General features: G+C 38.5%; 2 protein-coding genes across 4 annotated transcripts; both read left to right on the forward strand.

The window, feature by feature from the left end:
- Positions 1–249: 249 nt before the first annotated feature.
- Positions 250–13,614, forward strand: LOC103395494 (FRAS1-related extracellular matrix protein 2; the record flags this gene model as incomplete). Its single annotated transcript, XM_025065859.1, has 15 exons — positions 250–457; positions 866–1,030; positions 1,120–1,302; positions 2,984–3,114; positions 4,068–4,226; positions 5,379–5,682; positions 7,009–7,140; positions 7,749–8,080; positions 9,942–10,134; positions 10,286–10,411; positions 10,546–10,673; positions 10,763–10,897; positions 10,984–11,298; positions 11,373–11,519; positions 11,927–13,614. Coding segments are annotated over 15 exons (3,207 nt in total), but the record flags the coding sequence as incomplete, so codon positions are not given.
- Positions 13,615–14,762: 1,148 nt separating this feature from the next.
- On the forward strand, positions 14,763–20,443 carry trim47 (tripartite motif containing 47). 3 transcript variants are annotated; one of them, XR_003052927.1, is made up of 9 exons: positions 15,308–15,569; positions 16,358–16,563; positions 17,157–17,202; positions 17,292–17,387; positions 17,559–17,783; positions 18,017–18,039; positions 18,193–18,305; positions 18,386–19,921; positions 20,072–20,443. XR_003052927.1 is itself a non-coding variant. In XM_008333219.3 (8 exons), the coding sequence occupies exons 2-8, from the start codon at positions 16,391–16,393 to the stop codon at positions 18,913–18,915; spliced, it is 1,206 nt and encodes a 401-aa protein (XP_008331441.1). In that variant the 5' UTR covers positions 14,763–14,914; positions 16,358–16,390; the 3' UTR covers positions 18,916–20,443. The 3 variants fall into 3 exon arrangements, 2 of the variants coding, with proteins under 2 accessions (XP_008331441.1, XP_008331440.1); XM_008333219.3 differs by lacking the exon at positions 15,308–15,569 and adding an exon at positions 14,763–14,914 and having other exon boundaries at positions 18,386–20,443; XM_008333218.3 differs by having other exon boundaries at positions 18,386–20,443.
- Positions 20,444–23,658: the final 3,215 nt, after the last annotated feature.

The following is a 23,658-nucleotide window of genomic DNA, read 5'->3' on the forward strand; positions in this document are numbered from 1 at the left end:
ATAACTCACATTAGCATTTTTTTCCTTATGACAGGGATTTTAATTGCCGAGGTAGTTTAAGTGGTTTTAAGTAAAAAAAATTTGACAAACAAAAATGAATTGCATCCATGACGTGTGTGCTGCAATTCCTAATTTTTTCCCAGGACAGCGAAGGCACTGCTGCTTTTGCGTGGTTTCTGTTTGGGCTTGTTGCAAAAGTCCTGTTTTTGATTAGCATTTTGAAGGTAGTTTAATTAATGTAACCACTGAACGCCCTCAGTGCCCAAGGTCCAGTTCCGAGCAGCCGTTTACACCGGAGAGGAGAGTGACGGAGAGATCGCTGCGATCGTGTACCGCAGCGGTGACATCCGGCACAAATCCACCGTCCGCTGCTACACCCGTCAGGGCTCGGCTCAGGTCGCCACGGACTTCGACGAACGGCCCAACACAGAGACGTCCCTCATCACTTTCTCGCCCGGTACGTCAGGAATCACATGTTTAAACTCCTGTCTTTCGTATGTGTGGTCTCATCCCGAGAGTCGACACACTTTTATAGAATAAACAGCTCTGGCAGGAGTTCACGGCTTTTTCTTCCTCTTACTTTCACACGTGTTTGGTGACATCAAGTGCCTCGGGTCTGACACTTAACCTGCTGTGTCTTTATTTTCTATTGTTTTTTTTTTCAGTTTATATTTTAACAACTAAGTAAAGAACAAAGAAAAGGTAACAAGATAACAGTCAAAACAGCCAGTTCAAACAGAGTAGTAGTTAACAGGTAGCCGAGGAAGTTGAAGTTGATGAAAAGTTCAAGTTCAGAAAAATCTAATTATTAATGTCATTCAAACAAAATTCCCACTTTTCCTTTTTACCATCCGTCCTGCTCCAGGTGAGGTGGAGAAGCCGTGCGTTCTGTCGCTGGTTGACGACACTCTGTTTGAAGATGGAGAAGAGCTGAGGCTGCTGTTAGGCAGCCCAAAGAGCGACTCCCAGTTTGGAGCATCACTGGGGGCTCAGAACGAGACCCTGGTCAAAATCAAGGACACAGCTGACAGTGAGTCCAAAGTATTGAAAAAATTCAGATTAAAGTTAATATTACAGAAATATTTTTAAAAGATTCATTTAATGTTCTCTGCACTTTAGAACCCATCATCCGTTTCCTGGAGAAAAAGGTCAGCGTCAGCGAACCCAAAGAGGCGGGATCTGTGGCGACCGTTAAGATTCCTGTGGTTCGACTGGGAGACACGTCCAAAGTGTCAGTGGTCCGGGTTCACACCAAAGACGGGTCAGCGGTGTCAGGAGAAGACTACCATCCTGTGTCACAAGGTGAGCTACAAAAAAAAAAAAAAATCAAAACACCGTGAAGGTAAACTGTCATGGTTTACAATGTAAAACAATGACAATAGGTGAGGTAAAATAATAACAGATTTATTAAACAACGGTTTCAAATTATAGTAATAATCGGTAAATTTGAGCAAAAAAAATCTAAGTTAGCTCAATGTTACTAAAGATTAGCCCAATGGAAAATAAAAAGATAACATACTTGGCTCAAGAATAAAATACACAAAATTTACTGCTAAAAACTGAAAATGCTAAGCTAAGATAGAAGCTTTACTAACAATTAATATCCAAGAAACAACAAACAGTTTGGACAGGATGGTAAATGTTAGCTCAAGACGTCCTAAAGACACTCAGTCTTTTCTAAGTTGGTAATTATTTTAAGAAAAACAAAATTGCTAGAAGGTAGCCACAAAGAGATACAAATTTTCTCTGAAATAATTTACCTCAATTTTTATTTACTCAACAACACAACAACATCTATCTGTCTGTACTATCTGTATTGAATGACATCTAAACGTTAGCCAAGAAGCTTACACTAGTTAGCTCAGTGTTACTAAAGATTAGCCCAATGGAAAATAAAAAGATAACATAGTTAGCTCAGGAATAAAATACACAAAATTCACTGCTAAAAACTAAAACTCGGTCCACGAAGATAAAGACAGTCAGAATTTTCTAAGTTGGTCATTATTTTAAGAAAAACAAAATGGCAGAAATAGATAGAAGTTAGCTAGAAAGAGATACAAATTTGCACAAAAATAATTTACATCAGTTTTAATTCACTCAACAACACAACAACATCTAACGTCTGTATTGAATGACATCTACTAAACGTTAGCCAAGAAGCTTACAGTAAACTGAACTGAACAATCTGGACCTCGGGCAGAAGGAAACCTGCTGTCATTCCTCTTTTCCTGCCTCCATGGTTAAAGTCCTAAGTTGCAGTAAATATGGTCACAGTCTCCACGTTTATGTCCTTCTTCCTCCTGACTTGGAGATTTGATGATAACGCTCTCATTATAGATGGAAGCAGCTGTGGGCAGACGTTTGGACGAATGTGAAAAAAAAGCTTCTCCGATGGAATAATAATGTGATTTTTTTTAAAAATGGTCAAAGTGATTTGTCCGGTCAAGGGTCACTGAATTGTAATTTAATCAGAATATTGGAGGATTTTTCTGCAGAGGTCCAGTCGCAGGGTCAGGTAATTTCTGCTATAATTCCAGTATTTTTCAGTGCTTTGTCAGCAGCGCTGAAATCTCTCCTCTCGGTCCACTCAGCTTTTAGTGCCCTGAACTTTTCAGAGCTTAATCAAGGCTTGAAATATTTATGTGTGAACACACCGAGTCAATTCAAAGCATACCTGCCAACTCTACTGTTTAAACAGTACAAATCCCTCAGCCTGGCTCAATCACACAAGGTTGAATTTAGTTTTCTTTTTTCTTTTTGCACAATATTTTCTCAGTGAAAACACTTTTCTCAATGCAGAGCATAAATATTTGAAGCGTCGATCAACAAAAAAAAAAAGCTTTATTAACCGTTTGTTAACATATTTGTTCATTTCTCATGGGTTTTATTTCTTCTTTCTTCTTGAAGAAATATGTGTCATTCAACGTTTTTATTGGGTTTTTTATGTTTAATCTTTCCTTTCTTTTGTTATGTTTGTGTTTAGATATTGAATTTAAAGAGGGCGACAAACAGCACGTGGTGGAGGTGGAGGTTCTGTTCGATGGAGTCAGAGAAATGAGAGAATCCTTTACTCTCCACCTGAAGCCTGATGAGAACATGGTGGCTGAAACTCAGGTCAGGAAGTTGTTTATTTTATTTTATTTTTTATTTTAAACTTAACACGAGACAGCATTCACACAAAACTCAAAGCCAGACCTCGATAAAAACATATTGAGAGAGAAAGAAAAGTCTTTCTTTACTCTGTGTTCATCCAGGTCAGTCCCACTGAAAGCAGGGATCACTTTAACAAGGTTATCCCTGCCCAGACAAACAACAACAACAACAGCGCTTTATTTCAGCGATGAGAAAATATTACACTATAATAATAAATCATTAAAGAGGAAAACGGCGCAGGAGGCAGACGGGGTCAGGCATTACTCAGGCTTTGGAGCTAAATCCTCTTAAAAAAGCGAAATATCTGTCAATAAATGTTTTATTAAAACAGTCAAATAAAAAAATTAGATATACTGTCATTGGCTGAGCTCCTGTGGCACAAATAGTGCACATGGTTTTGCAATGAGTCCAAATTCAAATGTTTATTTCATTAGATTGAAATGGATTAATGTGAAATAACAGCAAATAAGCACGAGTTAGCTAGCTATACAGGTAGAAATTAGCAAAAATCTACTAAAAAATAACCACTAGTAGTTACCTTTATATTAACCAAAAATGCAGTATGTAGTTAAATAGCTAATGTTAGCTTAAAGCTACTAAAAAAATAACCTTTATATTAAACAAAAACGCAGTATGTAGCTAAATAGCTAATGTTAGCTTAAACTATCCTTAAAATTAATTTTTTAGCCAGAAAAAATCTTGAAGCGCGAAGTAAAGGTGAGTAAAGAACTGTTTTTTACAGTGAGTGGAAATGGTAAGCTAGCTGAAATAAAAGCATATTAGCTACTAAAATGGATTAGTTTAAAATTAGCTCCAAATAGCTGGAACAATAAGTGGCTTACGAGATAAATAAATGGCTAAGATCAGCTAACAGCTAACTTTGAAGTTTTCTTTCGTTTCTCTTCCTGCACCAGGCGATTAAAGTGATCGTGTACATCGAGGAGACCAACAGCATGGCTGACGTCACCTTCCCGTCGCTGCCTCACGTGGTGTCACTGCTTCACTATGACAACGTGGCCAGGACTCCAGAGAACCTCCACCCAACAGCTGGTTACCCCGTCATCTGTGTGACGGTGAGTGGAAGTGATGTGGCTCAGGCGACATAACATATTTACACATTTACTGTGATTCTACTTTAATTGAATCCATCTGCCAAAAACAAAATTGTCTGTTTTTCCTGCACTATAGTAACAGCATGTATTTAGGGCCTCGGTCCCGTGGGATCGGAGGTTGTTTTGAAAAACCCTGCGGGTCTATATTTCTTTCTGGAGCCAAAATTAAAGTGTCCTTTCAGGCTCTGTCCTTAGAAGAGACATTACGCAGTTTAGTAGGCCAATGACTCTGTGCTTTTATACACCGGGGATCACCTCCACCGTTTCAAGCGCTCAGATGGATTTTCCTCATCATTTGCCTCTTAGGTGGAGTCTGTTGTGTGTGTATTTGCCTGAAGGTCTGTGTGTGTGTTTGTCTTTGTCTCATTCTGTAAGAAACACAGAAAGGTAGCAGTTAGGTAGCAGGGAAATTCTCTACGTTAGATACACCGAAAGTTAGCACTGGAGCTAGCCGTAATCTTTTAAAAGATAACAAAACAAAAAAAACATAAAAGTATATGATAGGTAAACATTAACGTAAAGCTCTAAAACATATAACCCAGCTGTAAGTTATGAAAAAAAAGGTGAAAAATGTTTTTGACAATGGGAGGCTAACAAAAACTAGATAAATAAAAATGTAATCCAGAGGTTCCCAAAGGGTGGTCCATGACCCCAGTGGGTCTCCGAAGGTACTGCTACTGTTGCAAAAGTTTTGGCGGACAATTGATGTATTTATTATTTTATATGTATATATGTGTATTATATATTTAGCTGTTGTTTGTTTATATGAGGCACAGAGCAGTTTTGATATAAAACACTTGAGTCCTTGGTCTGGAAATCCTGGAGGAGCCCTGCTGTGTGAAATGAGACATTGTTAAAACTGAATCTTTAAAAGTCCTTGAACCTGACCCACATTGTAGATACCACACTGAAGGCCCCTACATTTTTGATAAAAGTGGGCGATGAAGGTTTGTAAACTGCATAAAAACTAATTGTAAAAACAGAATGCAGCGTTAGCCCGGAGACACTCACTCATTCTTATTCCTCACCCTTCTTCCCTTTTGTCCTTCGGCGTCTCCTCTATCTCCTCCATCTCTTCACCGGCCCACTCCATTTTCTTTATCCATCCCTCAGGCCTGCAACACAAAATACCCCGACTACGAAAAGACGGGCTCTATCTGTGTCAGCGAACAAATCAACAACACTCTGACCCGTTACCGCTGGCTCATCAGCGCTCCAGCGGGGCCCGACGGCGTCACCAGCCCCATGAGGGAAGTGGACTTTGACACCTTCTTCACCTCCTCCAAGATGATCACGTTGGACTCGGTCTACTTCCAGGCCGGCTCCAGGGTTCAGTGTGCTGCCAGGGCTGTCAATTCTAACGGGGAGGAAGGTTTGGAGCTGAGCAGTCCTATCGTCACCATCAGCCAGGAGGAAGGTGAGGAAACAACAATCACCGCTTATCTGTGGATTAAGAGGTTTTTTATTGGAGCAAAGTGCAATCTGTTAAAGTAGGGGGGGTGAGGGGGGGGCAGCAAAAAGTAGCAAAAAGTGAAATTATAACTAAACTAAGAGAACGCTGCTGTTTCATAACAGCGACGAGCTGAAAGATTGAGAGGCAACTTAATAAAAAGACGCGACGGCGTGAGGTGAAAGAAAACTGGGTCTCACTCCTCACAAATGTATATATGTGTGTGTGTGAGTCTGTTTGTTGAAACTCTGATGTAATTTGATGAATATTGCACAGAGCTGAACTGGTTTTTGTGTCTCCAGCTTCGAATGTTCCACAGTTGGAATTAAAGATAGGAGGAATTCAGTTCTTTTCATTGATCATAAACGTTTGGATGAAAAAAAAAAACATGAAAAAGTTGGTGAAAGTTCCTGAAAATGCAGCCAAAACTAACACCTTTAATTGGGTTATTATTTTCAAGTAAAAACACAATGAACCCAGTGGCTGTACCTCAGCGGGTAGGGCAGTTGTCTGACATGTGCAGGGTGGTAGGTTTGATTCCGGACGTGTTTGTTTATATGCCGCTCCTCTGGCAGATCTGCTGTCAGTAAATAGATGAGAAAACCTGCAGTATAAACTGCTTTAAACGATTGACAGGAACAGAATATAAACAATATATGTTTATATATTTCTATATATAAATATAAACTATGTAAATGAAGTTAATAATGAATATTTCTGCCATCTCCTGCTGCATTAATGTCTTGAGCTGCTCAATAGTCTGCCGTCTTTGTTGTCAGATTCCTTTTTTTCCTGATGCTCCAGATGTTTCCAGTCGGAGACAGACGCCTTAACAGGCAGCGTTTTCTCCGGAGTCCCTGACTTCTTTTGGAATATTTTTGGCTGTGGATAAAGATGATACATTATGCTAAAGATTTTATGATAAATTACAGAGCTTCTGCTTTAAAAAGAGTCTGCAAACCTTCCCAACAGTTACTTATGTAAGCCTAGCTTACTGTACCATGATGGAGTGTGTCGATAGCATCCACTGCTAATAAACTGCTAAATGTCGTTTTTCAGAATAACTTTTTTTTTAACTCCAGCTTTTTCTGAAATCAACAAATATCTAAATTATGCTATTTTACGCTACATTAGCATTCTGGTAACAATAACATATGATAAATGCTATTTCTAGCATATGTGGCTACTACAGTGCTACATCAGTGCAGGTCGTGGTCCGTGAACACCGTCCTCTCGTCTTCTCCGTCCCTCACAGGTTTGTGCCAACCACGTAATCCTCTCCATCCCTCACAGGTTTGTGCCAACCACGTAAAATGGGAACAGTCGGAGCCGAGCCCTTCTCCGCTAAGCTGCGTTACACCGGCACGGACGACCCCAAACATCCCAACCTGATCAAAGTGACCGTCACCATGCCTCACATCGATGGTAGGTCAGCGCCCCCAGGCCGGGCTGCTCCCACAGATGAGGTTTAATGTAGTCTGTGTAATATTCACAGGAGCAGGAGAACCAGATCAGACTGGTTCATGTCAAAGCCTCCAGCTCCACCACTGCTTTACATTCACTTCTTGACTTTTAATCAGCTTCTCGTGTCGTACGCAGAAGATGTTTGGCTGCAGATGAAATTATTTATCATTTCATTTCGTTTTCACTTTAGTCAAAGTTTGCAATTGTGCAAAAAAAATCTTTAAAAAAAAGTTTTAAACACGACCACAAACATGGTTTTTATTTTTAACTAATCTTAAAATCAAAGATTTTGGCTAATTTTAGCCAATTGCTAATTTGGCTAATTTTAGCCAATTGCTAATTTGGCTAATAAACAACTGTAATCTGACAATATCCTTTAATGGTCCACCGCATAATTACATTTAAATAGATTTGATAAAATATTGCCTACATTGTATGGTAGGTGGCGGTGTGCTCAAAATGGAGGATTTTCTCTAAAATTGTGCCAAAAGGCATCAAACTCTTCTATAAGAACTTTTTTGATCATTTTCCTCTGAACTGCTGCTCACGTCCCATTTCCTTCCTTGCAGGCATGCTTCCTGTCATCTCCACTCGCCCTCTCATGAACTTCGACCTCACCCTCAGCCCAGATGGAACCCGGGTGGGGAACCACCGCTGTTCCAACGTGCTGGACTATAACGAGGTCACCACTAGCCACGGGTTCATCACCCCGTCCACGCGCAGCCCTGAGAGCATGGGAGACGCGGTGCCTTATCAGTTCAGCGGCCCTCTGCGGGGGAACAGCACGCTGCGCTTCTACAGGAACCTGAACCTGGAAGCGTGTCTGTGGGAGTTCAACAGCTACTACCACATGTCCGAGCTGCTCACAGACTGTGGAGGAACCATAGGCACTGACGGACAGGTGCGTGGGGGTTTGTGGGTTTAATTCTCTATATGTGTGTGTACACAACGCAAACAATAGAAGGAAGAAATTTGACACAAAGTTCCATTTAAATACCTTGTTTTTTATATTATATTTTTCATAGAGAGAGTCTTTGAAGCTTCTTTAATGTTGCAGTCTAGTCTTTGAAAAATATCGAAAAATATCTAGTTGTTTGTGATGCCATCGTTGAACCACAGCATTATTTAATTTATTTTAATTTAATTACTTCCCCTTTTTTCCGCTTTTGGAAAGGTGTTTTTAATAGAAATGAGCAGATTTCGTGTTTCCTAAAAGCCTGAAATAAACATCCTGGCGTCTTTACTTCACATGGAGATATTGAACATTTCAAAGGGAAGTGTGTAAACTTTGTGTATCCACTGTATGCCAACACCTCATACATTCTAATCTAGGATTTGTGTGTACATCTGTTCCACTGTCAGCCCGTGTGTGTTCAGTCTATTTAAAGGCACAGCGGCATCAACTCTGTTTGCCTTTTTTTCCCGCCCAGTAAATGCTCGACCGACGTGTGCTTGGCAGCTCGTGATTTTTGCGTGCAGTTCTGTGGCCCTGCAGTACAGTAGAAACGGGCACTCTCAAATCTGTCAGTTCTGCTGCCACGGCTCTCCACATGGGGCATCAGTGGGTGTAGAATCACAGGAAATCTGTGAAATCATGAAAGGAGGAAGAAGAAGCAGGGTGGAGCAGCGTGTTGTCAGGGTTAAGGGTCCACTTCTTACTTCAAGCAGCGTGGTTCTCCAGAGAAGTCGAGGCTTCGCCCATTTCAGTTATTGACAGCTGTCACTCTGAGCCCGACAAACTTCCACCGACTCTCCTGCACCTGCAGCTGATGCTGCTGCAGCAGGATGTTGTTGCATCATTGCAGTGGCTGCAGTTTTCCTCCTGCGTCTCGCTGTTATTGTGCATCAGAAAACAGATCCCTGCTCTGGTCCTGCTGCTCTTTTGTGTTCATTCAGCCTTTGATCCATGAGCTTCTGGTTGCTGCTCAGGCTGTGAAGTGTGTGTGAGTATGTGTGTGTGTGTGATAGAGCGAGAGTGTATGAGTTGTGAATGAGTGTATTTCTGTGTGTGGGCGGAAACAGAGGGGAAGAATGAGAGCAAATAGGAAATTAATTTACTTGTCTCCAGTCACAGCCAGAACCTCTTGCATGCATAGTTACCCACAGTGCACGTCGACAGCAGGACCTCCAGTGCCTTCATTAAGGGGCATCACTGTCATGCCGCCACCTCAGTTACCAGCCGGAAGCTCTGCCACTGTGATCGAGTCCACACTTGTTTTTTTTCCAAAGACTAAATGCAAAGTCAGGCTTGGGTTTTTTTTTTTTTATAAATCTATTATTTGGTTATAATGGGCTTCATTAGGCCTACAGCAGAGACTCGCTTAATTAGTCTTCTACTCCTTGTTCCAGTAAAAGTGGGCGTGCAACAAAAGACACATTAAAACTCAAAAAAATGATTGTGAAATTTCAAAAGCCCTGGATTTGCAGATTGGGTTTCATTAACCACAAGGACTAAACTTCAGTTGTTTCTGTTTTGCTAAAAAAAAAAAAATCATAGAAAACTGCGTTTAACTTTACGTTTAACTTTGTGCCTAAACTGTTTTATGTGCTCTGTTAATTCAGTTCAGTCATTAAATAAAAATGTTGAGGAAACAGAATGCGAGTAGACAATGTTGGCGAACAGAGACACCTCGTGGATAATTTATGGGACTGCAGCTAATGTTTTCAAAATTGTTAACTTACGTAATTATTGTTTCAACTCAAAGAAAAAATCGACAAATAAAACAAAGAGTATATATAAAACAATACAAATGTCCTTACAGGTGCTGAACTTGGTCCAGTCCTACGTGACGCTGCGTGTCCCTCTATACGTGTCCTACGTGTTCCACTCGCCCGTGGGAACCGGTGGTTGGCAGCACTTTGACCTGCAGTCGGAGCTGCGTCTGACGTTTGTGTACGACACCGCCATTTTGTGGAAGGACGGCATCGGCAGCCCCCCACAGGCTGACCTCCAGGGTGAGTCGGTCACCAGGACCCTGTGGCTAATTACTGTACATACTGAAGGAACACTATATTTTAACCAAGAAAAATGTTCTGAAAAATGTAATGAAAAATGTTTCCTTTAATTAATTTTATTAATTAATTGTATGTGTTCATCATATTTCAGGTGCTTTATATCCCACCAGCATGCGTATCAATGAGCAGGGTCGACTGGTGGTGAATTTCCGAACCAAGGCTCGTTTCAGGGGTCTGTTTGTCCAGGCCCACTCTGGAGGACGAATCAAACGATCTGGTGTGTTCTGACATATTAGTCAGATAGATAGATAGATATTCTAAGTAGATAGATAGATTGATTGATTGATTGGAAACGTGGTCATCTGTTGCCATCATCACTAACCCTCCATCATCTCGCCACCTCTTTCCAAGAAACCCCCATGACTTCTGTGGTGATGAGTTCGGACCACCCTGGCCTGACCTTTAACCTCACCTTAGTGAGGAGTGAACCCACCTACAACCAGCCGGTGCAACAGTGGATGTTCACGTCTGACTTTGCTGTAAGAGCGCTTGTTTAATCGTCTCCTGTTTGTCTGGAAGCTCAGCCACAGACTGACACTCGTGCTTCTGTCTCGTCTTCTTCAACCAGGTGAGAGACTACTCTGGGACGTACACAGTCAAACTGATCCCTTGTACAACAGCCCAGAACACGGAGTACACGGTTCCGCCCGTCTGCAGTCCCAGAGAACCCGTCACGTTTGACTTGGATATCAGATTCCAGCAAGTAAGATCTGAAACAATGAATGTTTACTGTTAGAGAAAAATATTTCAGAAGACCCTGTGTCCATCACTGTGTCCTCTCTTTGTCAGGTGAGTGACCCGGTGGCGGTGGAGTTCAGTTTGAACACTCAGATGTTCTTGTTGTCCAAGAGGAGCCTGTGGCTCTCCGACGGCTCCATGGGTTTTGGCCAGGAAAGTGACGTCGCCTTTTCTGAGGGTGATACAATCTATGGCCGTGTGATGGTGGACCCTGTTCAGAACCTCGGAGATTCCTTCTTCTGCAGCATAGAGAAGGTCTTCGTCTGCACGGGTGCAGATGGATACGTTCCAAAATACAATCCCACCAAGTTTGAATTTGGCTGCCTGGCCGATTCTCCGTCTCTGCTCTATAGATTCAAGATTCTGGTGAGTTTTCTGTGTTTACTGTAGTTGTAGACGTAGATCACAGCGAGATTCAACAATGTTTTCCCACACATTAGGACAAGGCTCAGCCAGAGACTCAGGCTCAGGCGTTTGGAGATGTCAGTTTCAACTCTGTCCTGGCAGTGGACGATCCTTCAGCTCTGTCCCTGGTCAGACAGCCAGGGTCTGACGGCTTTAGACTGGACTCTACTGCCATGTTCCAGGTACACAGCAATGATCAGTTCTCTGCAGCCGGAGCCAGCTGGTTTGTGGCAGATATTATACATTCATGTCTATGTTAATGTGAATGTTGTTAAATATCCTGAAGAAACTTAATTACTGAATATTTTAAAAATATATATACATATATGTGTATTATATTATATGTTTAATTTTCAATGTAAATAATATACAGTATATATTTTTTATTTTATTTTTTATAATTAGATACATATATATTTATAATTATATACAGTATATATGTATATATTAATATATGTATATACTGTATATATTATATATATATTATATATAATAAGACATAACAACATAACATACCAGAGGTTTTGTACAAAAATATTATCAGTTAAAACCAGATTTCATATTCTGGTGTTATTCTATTTTCCTCCAGGTTGCTGCGGGTCGTGAGTGGTTCATTCACACTATTTATACCGTCCGCTCCAAAGAAAGTGCAAACCGAGGTATTGGGAAGCGCAGCCTCGAGTATCACTCCTTCTCTTCAGCGAGCAGCGATCTCACTTTGACCAAATCGAGAGTCAGCAGTCTCCGCTCCAGGAGGTCGGCGGCCGACGACGTCCCGGAGATCGTCGAGGACATTGGGGCAGAAAACAGCCGTGGCACCAACATCATGCACATCGCTTTGGACCGCACCAAGCGGCGGGCAGGCAGGTTGGACGAGGTGCTCGACCATGGGCTGCGACCCAGTGAGCTGAACGCAGAGGAGCAGGAGGAGGGGGTGGTGACGGTGGTGGGGGCACTGGTTGGCGTGCTGCTGACCGTCCTCATCGTTGTCGTCATCGCCCTGGTGCTGAGGTCCAGGCAGAAGGATGCGAAGGAGGGACTGCGGGAGGAGGTGCAGGAAGTGGTGAGAGGGTCGGTCAGCACGGAGCCCATGTTAGTGGTGAGGATGCAGGACTGCCACAACAGCTCGGAGGTCTGAGGCTGGTGGGGCGAGCGACGGACAAAGGGGAGAGGGAGCTTTTATAAAACTTTGGATTTCCTTTCCTTTCCTTTTTTTATTTTAAACTGATATCAAATTACTTTCATAACACCAAAAATCTGAGATCAAGTGTGTGTGAATGTGTGTGTGAATGTGTGTGTGTGTGGGTATCCATGTTTGTTTTTGGGAAAAGGGGGTTTCTACAGTATTCTAGTCATTGAGCACCTCGGCCACTGCAACAGAAAACAGCACAGACAAACATCACTCAACATTCCAGCATGTCTCCCCACTCTCTCTTCTTCTATTCTTCCACGACACAATGTAGTGCCATGAACAAGGGACAGTACCACACACTGTACATTTCCACCACTAGGAGCTACACTGAAGTACTGGGTCTAACAGTAGTAAACTGAAGCATCGTGTTAAAGTGCCTGAGGAAGCTCTGTCCCTTCAGAATGGTGTAGTACACAGAGAGCCAATAAAAGTCCACTTTAAATAATTAACATTAAAAGCATATTTGTCAGAAAAGTTTGTCCAACAACAGAGGGCACGTCCAAAAATAATGTAGGCATGTTTTTGTAGACCAGACCTCACTGATGTCACTTCTATCAGGCTCCTGATAAACGGCTGAGTTGTCAATCACACTTTGTCCACTAATACAATTTGTTCTGTTTCTGTTGAGCTTTATCTTTGTCTGATATTTCCCTTAAAATTAACCCAAAATTAACACAATTGTCATTGTCAAAAACTAGCAACTGACAACCTGAAAACTTCTATTTATGTAGTATTATATCCAAAACCGTCAGTTTTCCACCCAGCCTTACTTAGTACATCTGAACCATCCATTGTTTATTAATTCAGGTTTATTATTGCTACCCTGAGCTGTCAGTGGTGTCAGGAAAAGTAAGAATTTGTGCAATTGTTTTGGCATTGACAATTTTTGGGTTCCCCAAACAAGATACTGACATGGTCTACTTCACTTTTTTATATACAGTCAAGATTTTGACCTAATTGGAAATAAACAGCCAATGACTTTGTATCTAAATAATATAAAACCCGGCTGCAGCAGCAGGTTAAAGAAATATTTGCTTCTTGCACCTGCTGTGTTCCTGTGTCAGCACGTCCATGCAAGACTTGTACACAAAGTTGGTCCAAATTCTGTGGTTCACTTGTGGTAACCACGTAACGTCTTAGCCAAATGTTCACCCACACAACTCTTACATAAAAAAATGCAGCCTGAAAACCTTGCAGTGCGCTCCATCTTTATGTTTCTGTAGTGTATCTTTGTTTTTATATAAATGACACTGGTTGAGATATGTGTGTGTAAAGACACTCTCATCTCAGGAGTTTATTTTTTTTATATATATATCACAGGGAATAAACTGTGCTACATTTGCATCGTTGTAATCTGGTCCAGTGATGACGCCTGTTGTCCACACATGGTGTTCTTGGAAGCTTTATTTTTGGCAACCGTGCTGCATGGGTTTTTTTATTTTGTTTGTTTGGGGGGGTTTTTTTGTTTGTTTTTTTTGTTGTTGTTGTTGACTGATACCAGCTATGCAATGTACTGTAAACAAAGTAGTTTTGTGTGTACAAGTCAGTATGTCACCATGTCAGAAAAATACTGGAGGGACCTTTTCCATTATTCTAGAGATATCACTGGTAACACCATGTGTTTTATTTTCTCTGTTAAACCTGTGTCTTGTTAGATAAACGTTATGCTCAGATCAAAGCTTGTAATTGTCTAAGTTGATGTGATGGTGAGTCCTGATTGTGAACTTAGTTCTGATTTTTGTCAGGGCTTTTACCGACATGTGGCTCTTTAACCTACAACTCCCTGTTGTCTTCATAGGCAGGTTTAGATGTTGTTTTCAGCCCTGATCATTTTTGGAATAACACCATACACGGCATCACAAATGCACTTTTTGAGTCGCATCCCACACATACTGATACCAGCTATGCAATGTACTGTTCAACAGACAATTCTTTCCATGTGTTCCTATAACATTTTTAGCACAAACAAAATATCAAATGTTGTATTCACTTTGTGTCTTTTATGACTTGCTTTTTATTTACATGTATTTAAGAATAAATATTGTTGCTAACTGGTAGATTTTTTTTTCAATTATTGTTTTGTTATTATTATTATCTTTTACTGCTCCTTGGTTATTTTTTAGAGGGTCACAGAATGTATTAAGCCTGTGAACATCACCAAGGGATCAATGTCCTGTAGATGGAATCTTTACCGTTGTAAAAAGAGATCCAATAGGGGGCAACCATGCAAGTCACAAGATTGTGGTCTGCTGGTAAAGCCTATAGAAGAAAGAAGGCTAAGCGCATTAGCATGATAAGTTTCGCCTACGTTCAACGAAGAGTGAATTCATTATTTTTAATTCACCATTAACTGTACACACCTGGCTTGAATTTGGATTGGTTTGGGTAAGAAATCTTTAATTATTTAGACTTTTTACTTTTGACGTATTACCATCGTCATATACGTCAGCGAAATAAGACGTTTGTACGCCACCTATACTTGGTCGCTACCGGAGCTAAAATTAGCCAATGAGAAACCAGCGGGTCTGTGGGAAATCAAGTGTTCAATAAGTCAGCGAATAAGTCGATTTTCTAAATAAGGACAGGTTTATGTTATTTACCGCCATCCGTTAAACCTATTTTAAATATTACCATAGTAACGGAAATGGAATCGCAATATCGTAAATGTAATGTCGTATCAAAGGGTATCGGTGCCATATAGAATTAGAATGATTTGGTATTGCCCATCCATACTGTTGGGCGAGCCGTTTTTAGTCCCTGGCTTACGATTGGTTGAATTCGCAGCTACTTCCTGTATCACTTCCTGTTGTTAAAGCGCCGCTGCCGCATCTGCTTCTGTTGCTGTTGGACTGAAAGCATGGCGACCGCCGGAGCAGCTGGGGAGGACCTAAAGAAGGAGCTGACTTGTGCCATCTGTTTGGACCTTTTCAAGGAGCCAGTCTTTTTAAAATGTGGCCACAGTTTCTGTCGTTTTTGTATTTGTCTCCACTGGGATGAAAATGGCGGGGAGTACGGCTATCAGTGTCCCCAGTGCCGAACGGTAAAAAGCCAAACGTTTTTTCTGTTATCCGGCCAGATTTCAGTTTGGTCGAGATTGAGAGTTAGGCGAAAGTCTCTTGGTTGTCTTGTATTTAAATAATCCACAGTAGTTTTGTTATGCTGCTTTTAACAGCTACGGCTATTTTACATATCGTTCAACAAAGCTAGCCAAGTTGCTAGGTAGTATCTTCAGAAAGAGAGCAATTTTCTGTGGTCAGTGTCTTTTAGCATTGTAGATGAGGAAATGCTGAGAGATCTAAAAGCTAAACGTTACATTAGCTGAGATGTATTCTTCTTCTATGATTATTCGTATACACTCAGTGTCACTAAATAGCTTAAATTTAGTTAATATAGGGTATTGTATTTTATAAATTGTAAATATTTTTAGGTCTTCAACGGTGACAATGATATTATTGAGGTAGTTCAAGATTCAAGGATGTTTTTTTGTTACTTGCACATTAATAGAAACAAGAATTGTCTAATACTGTTTTGTGCAAAGACATGTTAATTCCATGGAAGAGGATTAAATTACTTTGTTTGCCTGTTGCATAACCCCCTATATTTTGGTTTATTTTTGTCAAAATACGACTGGTATTGTCTGGCTTTTTCCCCAGTTAAGAAAGTCCTGTTATCTCAAGGTCAATACTTAAGTACTATGCCATTTTAACACAGACAAACACAAGATGTCCTTCATTGCAAAAATAATTAAAGTTTAATATGCCTCAAATGTAACACATCACAAGGCCAAACCACAATATTTCTTTCTTTTTTTTTTGTCTTGGTCCTCAGGTGTTCAACAAGAAAACCTTCACCAAAAACTTTATGGCCCAGAACCTGGTTGACAGGATGGATGATCTGGGGTATCTGGCTCCAACCTCCCCCAAGCCTGTGAAAGTGTATGGGAAGTGCCAACAACATGGAGAAGAGCTGAAACTCTACTGTCAGACTGATAACAGGCTCATCTGTGTGGTGTGTCGTGAGTCCAGGTCACACAGGTTGGTCCCAATGGTACTTTTTTCTTGTCCACCCTTACTGTTAACATTTTCTCGCCACCTGTGAGATTATCTGGCCTAACAGTAACTCAGAAACAGGGAGTATGTGTGTATACAGTTCTCAAGGTCTAACAGGAACTGAAGAATAGATAATAAGTATAATTTCCCATCACTCACTAGCACGCATAAAGTCAGGCTGGTCGTTTCAGTGTTTTTCCACTGACTATGTGAGTTTCAGTAAAAGTCAAATGGTGGATAAAAAAAAAGCAAATAATGAATGCAAATGTGAACATTGTTGATTTCAATAATCAAATATTTGCACACCAAACATTTGTCTTCTTTAAATCTTGACTGTGTTATTCATCTGCCAAACTTGTGTCATAGATATCCTACTTCTGCCGTGCCCAAGGTCACATTCACAAATGAACTGATTGTATTATATTGAACCAGATACTGAAACAACTGATGTTTTCTTCTCTGTGGGAATGTTGGGTTCATTTTAGAAAAATATAACATTTGAAATTTTTTTTTTATTCTGAGTCTGACACACTCATTATATAATCTGACCTGAATCTGACCTTTTTATGTAATTTCAGACACCACGAGGTGGCGCCAGCATCAGAAGTTATAAATGATATGAAGGTATGTTGTCAATATATTATCAGTCACATCTAATTGTGCCATGCAGTAACCACACTTTTTGTTTGTCTGGATGGTCCTGTGTGGTCCAGATGGAGTTGAAGCTGAGACTAAAGGAACTCAACTGGCAGAAGTCTGAATGTGACAACGTTAAAGCAGCTGATGAGTGCACCAAAAATGAACTGAGGGTACGTGAGTGACTGCTGACATCTCAATACAACACATCATACGCTTCATAATAACTTTTTTTAGAAATTTTCCACTTATAAACCTTTTCTGGTCCTTTTACATTTTTTATTAAACCGAGCACTCAATTTAAATAATCATGAGCTCCTTATTAAATTCCTTATCCTCCTCAGGAAAAGAAACAGAGACTGAAGGAGAAGATCGAGGCCGACGTCGGCGCTCTGGTCCAGTTCTTGTTTGACGAGAGGGACTCTCTGCTGGAGAGCCTGGAGGCGGAGGAAGCTTCAACCTTGGCCGTCCTCGAGCACAACCTGCAGACGGTGGAGGCAGAGGAGGCGTATGTGGACAAACGTTTAGCTGACATTCACAGTCATCTTAGTGACGAGACCAGCTTTGATGTGAGTGGAAGAAAAACCTGCCTTTTGGTTTGAATACATGTGTTCATATGAAATATTTGAGATATTTGACTTTTTATTTATTTATTTATTTTAACAAAAATGTTATAAGATTTGACTCTTTTTTTTCTGGCGCTTGTTATGAGAAAAAACTGACGACTAAACGTACAGTAATATCAGTGTGTGAAATGTCAATGTTTATCTAACTGATTTTTTTTTCCTCCTCCCCCCAACAGAGCCTTTACGCCTCCTACAAAAAGTAAGTCGACTAAAGCTGGTAACTATTGCATGAACCTGAAAATATCACAGTAATATAGATGTTTATGTCATTTTAGGTATTTATTTTTTAATGTAAATTTATTTTTTTCCACCTCTTCAACTCAAATCATTTTCTTTTCTTTTTCTCTGATAGAGAACTCGACTTGACTTCCCTGGAACCGATGCCTTGTCAGACCGATTTTACAAACTTCTCAGGTCCTTTCCAGCTCATCATGTGGAAGAAGATGATGCACGTGCTGCACACCAGTCAGTTTTTCTTTTAATTTAGCAGTATAAATGAACAGGAGAAACAAGATAAATAAATCACTCTCTTTTTATTTTTTTAGTGCCTCAGAACCTGACGCTGGACCCGTCCACAGCTCACCCGTACTTGGACATCTCTGACTTCGACACCAAAGTGGAGGAGAGCTGCGTCCGTCGCAACGAGGCTGACATGCCCGAGTGCTTCACGCGCTTCTGCGGCGTCCTGGGCATCGCCAAGTACTCCAGCGGTCAACACTACTGGGAGGTGGACGTGAGGGACAAAGCCGTGTGGTACCTGGGGGTCACCACCGTCAGCAGCAACAGGAAAGGCTACGTCAGCCTGGCCCCATCCGCAGGATACTGGAGCATCTGCCTGCAGGACCGCCTCTACGCCAACACGGAGGATGGCCGTGTCCCCGTGGCAGACTACTGGACCTCACCCAGGGTGGGCGTGTATCTGGACTATGACAACGGGCTTCTGAGTTTCTACGACGCCGTCACCATGAAGAGACTTTACATGTTTGACACGTGCTTCGAGGAGCCGGTGTCTCCGTTCTTTAGCCCAGGGAAATACGATCCCGGGAGCAGACTGCAGATCTGCCACTATTACTGAGCGGAAGATGAAGTCCTGAGGATTTTTTTTTTCTTTTTTTAATGTGCGAGTCGGTCACGTCTATCAGTCTTTATTAACGTTGGCTTCGTGCTCCTCGGATTCCAGGTCTCATCTGCTGTGAATAGTCAGGCCTCAGATTCCCTCGCTGGTTAGAGAATGTTCCGCTCCGATTCTCTTAGCAGCTCCTGTTATAAGCTAACACTTTTTTTGTGTGTCAGATCTTTCCATTTCAGGTGCCACAGCTACAGATTTTTAGTCTTTTGGTAGCGATTCAGGGTTTTTATTCCAGTTTTGTTTTAAGCCTTTGTACCTTGCAGCTTTATGGGCTGAGGTTTTCTGGATTTATACATTAATATAGATGGTGACCATGAATTCCTTTAAAAAAAAAAAGAAGAAATTTCTTAAGATGAAATGTGCAAAAGCTTAAAATTATGATTCCATTTAAATTCTGATTCTTGGATGTTTAAATATTTAAGACAGGACTGCAACTACTAGTCAATTAATTGATTCATTTTTTTTTTAATAATTGACCCATTTTAATGATTATCCTCTGCTCTCCATTATGGAGACTTTGTTTTTGCCTACTGATTTGAATTTTCCACATTTTATTTACATTTTGACCAATTAAACCGGACTAAAATTCAGTTTAACTCAAATTTCTGATACAAATGAATTTGGCTCTAATTGATTGGACATTTCTTATAGTGATTCTTGTAGTCATTTTTTACAGTGATTTTTTTTTTTTAATCAGTATTTTGCTAAGTCTACCTTTGTGTTACTGTGAAAATGCATTTGACTCCTACGTCCACTCCAGACTGTCCAATTTGACTTCGTCTAACTCTTTTTTACCCCGTTTTAACCTGCAGGAGTCACAGCGTTTAAAATTGTTCATTGTACACTGTTTAAAAATATATTTATATGATTGAAGTCTTTAAGCTGTCGGCTGGACAGACAGCGATGCCTGTGGTTCATCGTCATCCTCGTCTCATCTGTCCCTGGCTTTGAAGTAAGCTAACAATTAGCAACTTTTCTGTTGTGCACATTTTACTGCTAATATATATATTTTTTTTGCATTGATGTGTTTTTGCCAAGTTTTTACATTTAAGAAAATCTTAAATTCTTTGATTGCCTTAATGAATCTGTCATGTATTTACAGCCAAACCTGTGCCACGGTCCCAGGTTGATCACCCTTGTTGACGTCAGATCTACTGAAGATTTAATTTTTTTTTATTGGTAACAAACATTTATATGAAGAAGTGGAGTGATGGCCATGTTTTCCAATTGGTTTTACATTTTTACCTCAACATCACATGTAAATCCCTGAACAATAAGGTACAAAACCTAAACCTAGCCAAAACTTAGACAAACGTCGTTTTTTTTTAAAGTGGAGTTCAGGTTGTAATGTTTCATCTCCATTATTTCAGTGACAAGTTACCAATTATTTTTTAAGATGTAAAAAAAGACGATGGAACTATTTCCACCTTACTGCTGACAATTGGCTTCATATTAAATGTGTTGTCCAAGACACTGTGACATAGTCTTTTTTAATAACTGTCCATCTGTGTCTTTGACTTTGTCTTCAAATGTGTTTCCCAAATTCAGGTTCTACAGATGCTTTTGCAAAGACATTCAGTTTGTTGAGTTATTGGGAAATTGCAAAAATTAAGTCCATAATATTCTGCAACATTTGCAAAAAAAGCCCCAAAAACAAGGTGTATACATTGTGGTAAGACAAAATATTTAGGTCTAAATGCAATAATGTACTGCGATTTTTGTATAAACATTTTATATATGAACTGTCTTCAAAACACTAGGTTTTATAAACCTAAGTGTATAATTTTAATTTAAAAAAAATCTTTTAAGTAATAAATAAATGAATACTTTTAGGAGATCAGACTTGAAACATTCTCGTACTCATATTCCTTTCGGTAGGAGAACATTTCGCCCCAAAATGTTCTCCTTGGTGCAACCACGCGTGTAATTTGTATTAAAAATGCCAAAAAAAGGTCTTATCTTGGTTTGTCAAATACTTGACCAAGACGCAACATACACAGGTATGGCTTTTGTGAAAAATAAATAAAAAGTTACCATAAAAAAATTATTAAATGCAACAAAACGTGCAACCATGTGATTGATTTGTAACAAAATGCCAAAAATGATCATATCTTAGTTTGTAAAAATTATTCCTAAATGACGAGGAAATTTAAAAAAAAAATCACATCTTTTTGGTCAAAAACGTGACTAAAAACAATATACATGGTTAGGTTTTTCGTGGAAAAAAAAAGAGTCCACAAATGCACCAATTGCGGGATCATGCGCAACGGTGAACTTATCGTAACGTTTCCTTAATAGGTCAGAAAATAATATGGCGGAACTAAAGTTAAACTCAAACAGCGCATTAAATTTGGGTTATGTGGTGGAACTAAAGTTAAATGCAACTCAAACGGAACGGAACTAAGGTTACAACGTAACGAGTGTTGTCGCGGGTGTTGCTTTGATTTTGGCCCCTGCAAGTTGCATAGGAGAGGCGTTAACACGTGGGGGGAACTGGCAGACGAAGAGTTATTGCCTCAAACAGCGCATTAAATTTGGGTTATTTTGGTTACAGATGAAAATGACCATGGTGTCGACGTGGATGAAGGCTTGCCAGCATTTAAAACGTGCCATAAGAACATGCGATGGAAGGAAGAAATACGTCCACCATGCTTCATCACCTGCGAGACAACCACCCAGCGTTATTCGCCAACTTAAGGTAAATATACACATTTACTTGGTTAAATCAAGATAATGTTTAAAACGTATAAAACGAGTAAAAATGCACCAGTTTGCCTTAAAATACATAACTATGCCCTTTTTTATGGTTAAAAATAAAAATAGATTAATTTAAAAACAATACGATCAGAAACATGTAGAAAAGATACAATTTTGAATTTTTTTTGTTGAAAAATTATCAGCAAAATTTTTCACCATCGGACCAAAACATGACAAACTCAGATTTTGCCAAAAAATTCCCAAAAAATGTTTTTCCTAAAAATGTTTTCGAAATGCTCTAACTTGATGGGAAACATGCAGAAAAGATACAATCATCTGACATCTGTCATCATCTGACCAAAAATTTGGGTTTGCCATAAAATTCCAAAAATAAAGTTTTTTCATAAAAATTTTCAAAACGCTACATTTCAATGAGAATCTTGCAGAAAACATATGAAAAATATATTTTTCCAAATCTTTTTTAAAAAAGCTATATTTTGATGGAGAACATGCAGAAAAGATAAAACTTTGAATTTTCTTTTGTCAAAACTTTTTTTCGTCAATTTCAAAACTGACAAAAAGTTCAAATCTTGACAGAAAATCTTTAAAAAAATCTCTCTAATTTTATGAGAAACATGCCGAAAAAGATACAATTAAAAAAAATATTTTTACATGATTTTTGTCAAATTCTTTTAGTTTTTTACTGAAAATAAGAGGCTAAAAATGTTCAAAAAATATATATATTATGTTTAATTTTTCATAAAATTGTTGTTTCAAAAACGTTTCCCAAGATTTCTTTTTTTAATTTTTGGAAAAAAATTCTTGGTAAAAAGAAACTCTTTTTTTCAGATATTTTAAGATTAAGTGATCTTTTTTAAAAAAATGTTCCGAAACACTTTAGAAAAAATTTCTTTTTTCTAAATACAAAAAATACAATTTTTTCCTAAAAACGTTTATCAAGAATGTTTTTCCATGAATTAAAAAAAAACGTTTCAAAAAAAAGATTTTTAAAAAATTCCAAAAAAAATTAAAAAAATGTTGATTTTACCATTTTTGAAAAAAATTTTAAAACTTTTTCCCAAAATATATATTTTTTCTTAAACCTATTTCCAAAAAATGTATTCTATTTTACGATGGTAAGCCATGTTTTGGGTGATTTTTGAAATATTCATAGTCCACTGGAAGGTACCAAATCCCTAACCGAGATTCAAACTTGCCCAGGAGGTTAACCCTTGGTTTCCACACCAATGACATAGTCATTGGCTCTGGGCCAAAGTGCCACTGAAAACAAAATTTTTTCTAAACATTTTCTGAAAAAAAAATCTTTTTCATTATTTTTCAAAAAAAAAAAATTTCTAAAAAACATTTTTTTCTAAAAAAATATGAAAAAATATTTTTCAAAAACGTTTCTAAAATTTTTTTTTCTAAAAAAATATGAAAAAAGTTTTTTTCAGAAAATTTTTCTTTTTTTTTTTCTAAATTTTCTAAAAAATTTTTTTTTAATTAATGAAAAAAAATTGTTTTTCAGAAAATATTTAGAAAAATTTTTTTTTTAAATAAATTAAAATAAATTTTTTTTTCTAGATTTTCTGAAATTTTTTTTGAAAAATAATGAAAAAAAATTTTTTTAGAAAATATTTAGAAAAACAAACATTTTCTAAAAAAATTAAATTTTTTTTTTTTTTTTAAAATTTTTGGAATTTTTTTTTTGGAAAAAAAAATTTTTTTCAGAAAATATTTAGAAAAAAAATTTTTTTTTTAAATATTTTTTTAAAAAAAATTTTTTTTCCAAAAAAAAATTTCAGAAAATTTAGAAAAAAAAAAAATTTAAATTTTTAAAAAAAAAATTTTTTTAAAAAAATTTTTTTTTTAAAAATTTAAATTTTTTTTTTTTCTAAATTTTCTGAAATTTTTTTTTTTAAAAATAATGAAAATGAAAATAATGAAAATATTTAAATTTAATGTATTTCGTGGAATTTTTATTTTTTTGGA

Source organism: Cynoglossus semilaevis, chromosome 19 (genome assembly GCF_000523025.1).
Source record: "Cynoglossus semilaevis isolate Cse_v1.0 chromosome 19, Cse_v1.0, whole genome shotgun sequence".
Classification (NCBI taxonomy): domain Eukaryota; kingdom Metazoa; phylum Chordata; class Actinopteri; order Pleuronectiformes; family Cynoglossidae; genus Cynoglossus; species Cynoglossus semilaevis.

Coding starts and splice junctions, on each gene's coding strand:
- trim47 (XM_008333218.3), top strand. CDS start 15,387: ATGGCGACCGCCGGAGCAGCTGGGGAGGACCTAAAGAAGGAGCTGACT. Junction 17,388..17,558: donor GCACCAAAAATGAACTGAGG/GTACGTGAGTGA, acceptor TATCCTCCTCAG/GAAAAGAAACAGAGACTGAA. Junction 18,306..18,385: donor GATGCACGTGCTGCACACCA/GTCAGTTTTTCT, acceptor TTATTTTTTTAG/TGCCTCAGAACCTGACGCTG.